The 4,538-nt window shown below is 37.0% G+C and overlaps 1 protein-coding gene across 1 annotated transcript in view; it reads right to left on the bottom strand.

The window, feature by feature from the left end:
* Window positions 1-512: 512 nt before the first annotated feature.
* PRKCI (protein kinase C iota) overlaps window positions 513-4,538 on the bottom strand; it is a 57,945-nt gene continuing 53,919 nt past the window's right edge. Inside the window, exons 15-19 of the mRNA XM_019503287.1 lie at window positions 4,433-4,495; window positions 4,236-4,315; window positions 3,218-3,307; window positions 2,745-2,860; window positions 513-1,432 (exon numbers count right to left, since the gene is read on the bottom strand). Of these exons, the coding sequence (XP_019358832.1) occupies window positions 1,345-1,432; window positions 2,745-2,860; window positions 3,218-3,307; window positions 4,236-4,315; window positions 4,433-4,495 (437 nt within the window). The 3' untranslated portion in view covers window positions 513-1,344. The remainder of the gene's footprint in view (window positions 1,433-2,744; window positions 2,861-3,217; window positions 3,308-4,235; window positions 4,316-4,432; window positions 4,496-4,538) is intronic.

Raw genomic sequence — 4,538 nt, 5'->3', positions numbered from 1 at the left:
TAATGGAATGTTTTTCAAGCAGGATGGCAATGAGACTCTCCTCCTTATGTAGGCTGTAAGATAACAATTTCTGATCTGCCAAAGGAGCATCTATAAAATTAAAGAATTATGGGTGCTTGTACACAAGCACAGAGGCTACTCTGACGCCCTGTAATTATAGCATGTCGGAGCAGACTTGATTAAATTGAGTCTGCTGGAGCATGGTAATTACAGTGCTCTAGCAGCCTGTCTCATGTATCAGTGTCCCTGTACTTCAAAATAGTGGTAGGGCACTTGAACTAAAGCTTGTCGAACGAGCTTTAGTTCAAGTGCCTTTGCCTCTATTTTGAAGTGTGAGGATGCTGATACACGGGACACTGCGACACTTTAATCAAAGAGGCTCCAAGAGCCACTCTAATTATGAAAGCAGCACCATCCACACCTGGAGCATGTGTAAAAGTGCCCTATAACATGAAGTCCCACATTCTCAATATTAGCTGCCCATTTCCACTAGTAATCCTAGTTTTTTTCCATTTTTACAAGTATAAACTTATTCTACTCATTTACGCTGACACTTTATATACTATAACCCTTGATGAAAAGGACAGGCTCAGAAAGGCACATGCTTTTCACATACCAAAAGGCTTTATAATGTTATTCCTAGTTACCAGTCAGAAATAAACTGAGGAGTGTAATCTACCAGTTCTATTATGATCATCCCCTGGGATGAATCAAATGTTTCCTATTCCAAGAAAGCAATTACATTTTTGTTCTACTGCTGTTTAAAAGAACGGCTGTCCTAGTGTTATTTGAGTGTACAGGGACAACACTTCAGCTTCCACTGTCATCTAGAAATGATCAGGAAAAACAAGGTGAGGTGGGGTGGGGAAGCAAGGAAGAGAAAGGGTAGAATTTTACAAGTTACCAGAGTTAGTACCTTAATCTTGCCAAGAGTATGGAAGCTATTTAGTACTATTTTATTACGTGACTGTATGCAAAATGCACTCTTGCAAAGCAGTAACATTATTTTTCTTCAAAATACATAGCTACATTACACAATCAGCAGATTATACAGCAAACTTCACTACGTCATTTAGGCACCCTATATACCAGCTTATTTATTACAATTCAACTTTGGCAAAATTGTTGAGAAAACATTTTAAATTTTTGTGCAACCCAGAGCAAGTGCTGCACAGTAGCTGGCTGCAACAATGAATGCTGAGAATCAGTGAATAAACCACAGTTAGTGGCACGGATAAAATAGTCAGTTAATCATTCTATGCAAGTGCATCCAAACAACAAGTTGCTTATCCATGCAGAAAACAGTATAAAACACAACAAATGGCACAGTCTAGAAGAGGAAGATCAGACACATTCCTCAGCTGACATCAAAAGTGGATTGATATATTCAAAACCTTCAAATTCCGACTGGTCAATTTTCTTCACAATATCACTGTTAAAATAAAAACTAGTTACTATCTTGAGTCAAAAACATTGCTACTTACAATATTACTAAACTACAAATGTCAGTTTTTAAAAAAAAAAAACAAAACAAAAAAACATACACAGTTGGTCTCAAGGGGACATACTGGGCATGTCTATACGTGCACATTTACTGCACAGTACCCGAAAATTGCTGCACGGTACAGGCAGCATCCACATGCGCACACATATACTATGCAGCAAATATGGTGACTCATGCTGACTTGGGCATAAATTTGATACCTGCATGAAGCAGGTATCAAATTTACACTAATTTAGTTACTGTGCAGTAACACATGTAGACGCCTTACTGTACAGTAACGTTGTGCATGGACTAACCGTAGTCCCAAGTTGGTCCTCACACAGTGTTACTGAGCTTTAAATGCCTACACGTGTAGATGCCGGCATAAACCTGCTTACTGCACAGTAAACACACATGGAGACATGCCCATTCTGTAGCACTCTGCCATTAGGAACTTGCTCCCTCTCCCTTCTGTCCCCCTACATCAGCCCTATTTTCCCAGTCCACTCTTGCCATTTTCTGGTCCTCCCCCTGGCATCGAAATAGGATCAGCCACTCAATCGAATAGGAGCAACCAAGGAAGTTGCCAATAAGGGTAAGAGATCCTTAGTATGTTCCATATTAAGGATGTCTCATGCAGCCAAGCTGTAGAAGGACGAAGTTTTGTTTGTTCATTTTTTTAAATTTATTTAAATTTGACCTACCTTTGTAGTTCAGGCTTTGGTGGTAGGAAGCCTCATCTACATTGTTACTTTCAAATGTATTACACTGCATCTTAACAAGGTTTTTCATTACACTGAAAACTAGCCAGTTAAAAAAAAAAATCCTTTCCTATCAAGAAATTCTCAGTAGATTCATGAGGAAAGTTCTTTGACTTCAAAATCCAGGAAAGTTCATTGAAATTTGGATGCAATAAAATTTATAAAAATAGATCATGTGGAAATGTGTATTTTTGTATTAGACAAATGTTTCCTAAGGGGAAATACACAAGACTCAAACTTTAAAGCAGAACTTATTTACTCTTTCCACATTTCAAGCTCCTCCAGAGCATCTTTCCTATACTTAAAGGTTCTTCCGCCCCCTTTATGAATCTCGGTAAAAATGGACCAGATTTTGCAAGTGTAGAGTCACACTCTGAATGGAATTCCTAGCCCCTAGCATTAGAAAGTGTGATATAGCTACCCATATTAAATACACATCTTTATTAGTTAGCAACTCAAATTCAAAATTTCAAAAACATTTTAATATATTTTATACTTACTCATCATCTGGAGTGAGCTGCACTGGTTCATTAGTGAATTGGGAATCAAAGTTATCCAGACCAAACTCCCCTGATATATTTGGTTTAAATGGAGGAACCACTTGTTTTTGTTCCATCTAGAAATAAAATTATTCCAAGATAAAAAACATGAGTTACAAGAGTTACAACCTATTAGACAGCACTTTTGTTTAAACAAGGTTGAAGATTATTGTTAAATTACCTTTTTTTGGGCAAATAATCCACTAATTTACTGCAGTACATGTCTATGGTTACTAAATGTAAGAAGGGCTTATGGAATCTGCATATTCCTCTCTATTATTTCCCTGCATATTCCTCTCTATCATTTCCCTATCATATGTAAATTTACTATTTAAAAATGTCTCTGGCTATAAAGTGCTGACCCTGCTTTGTTTCAGCAAAGACAAGCTCTCACATCTGAACTGTACAAACAGAAAACTCAAACATTTACGTACCAGATCCCAGTCAACATTGCGGAAGAATGGATGTCCCTGAATATCTGCAAATCCTGTCTGAGGATGGCAGCCTAAACGTTCTTTTGGATCCTATGCAAGACAGAATGTTTTAAAGTGTCAAATCATTTTGCAAATGGGTGCCAGAGACCAAATGCATAAGATAGTACTCATTACAGGTTTTGTTGTAAATAGAGGAAAGTAGAAAGTGTATCATTTCTTGTGTTACGCTATCTTGTAGAAATTAAAAGGAAAAAGGTACATGACATAGTTCATGGCCCAAAATAAGCTGGTTATGTTCTAAAATTAAAAATGGAGAAAGCCTAACAAACCTAGCCTATTCATAAGTATCTACAGGTTAGCTCTCATTCAGGTGCAGCAAAGTGAGAGCTGAAATTTCAATACTATAAAAACAAGTGGGGATACATGGGCAGTAGACTGTTTACGTCAGTTTTGTATACAACACTGAAATTGTGCATCTAAGACTAGATTCAAAGTAATTTAAAAGCCAAAGAGAACAGTTAAACTAATACAGCACGCAAATTAGGTAGAGGGAGTAATCTTTGTTCAAAAATAATTTAACTGGCTTTTTAAAAAAGGATCACCAGTAAAATGTTCTGCTTTGAAATACAGTTGTTAGAAGAATCCCATTACTTCTTCCATCAACCATCTAGCAGATGATGAAATATGGGATAATTAAGAATGATTTAAATGTAGAAAGAAACTTCAGGGAAAATGATAAATAGATATATTTAGTGCATTTCTAAGCTTCTTATTTTGGGTTGAGTATCTGCAAAGTTTCAGGTTTCAAAAACAGAGTGACACATTGGTGCCATGGGTTTTTAGTTGTAAGAGTTTTGTTTTGGACCTATCCTTTCCAGGCTCAGGCTCTGTTTACCAGACTTCTACCAGAGGGCTATTTTGATGTCAGCTACATACCAATTAAAAGTGGGGAAAAAACCCTCAAAACACCCCCGTTTTTCCCTTGCTCTCAACTGAAGTATATGGTTCTAGATCTTACCTTGTTAAGAAAACTTTTTAGAACGCTTGCTGCTTTAACAGAGAGGGATCGTGGAATACGTATTTGCTTTTCCAAAATAACTGTAAAGAAAAAAAATTAGGGAGTCAGAATTTTGTGAGTTGGGGGGCTTGTTTTGTTTTTTTAAAGTAGTAAAAAAAGCTTGCCAACCAGTATATTTTACACATGTGGATGCTTACCTTGAAAGAGATAATCCTCTGTGTTCTGATCAGGGTTATCAGAGCTTCCAACAATGTCAAATGGTGATCTTCCTGCCATCATTTCAAACATAAGTACACATGCCCT

Source organism: Gavialis gangeticus, unplaced genomic scaffold (genome assembly GCF_001723915.1).
Source record: "Gavialis gangeticus isolate Ggan-Ray unplaced genomic scaffold, GavGan_comp1, whole genome shotgun sequence".
Classification (NCBI taxonomy): Eukaryota; Metazoa; Chordata; order Crocodylia; family Gavialidae; genus Gavialis; species Gavialis gangeticus.
The sequence above is the reverse complement of the archived record's forward strand: the minus strand, read 5'-3'. Positions and strand labels throughout refer to the sequence as shown.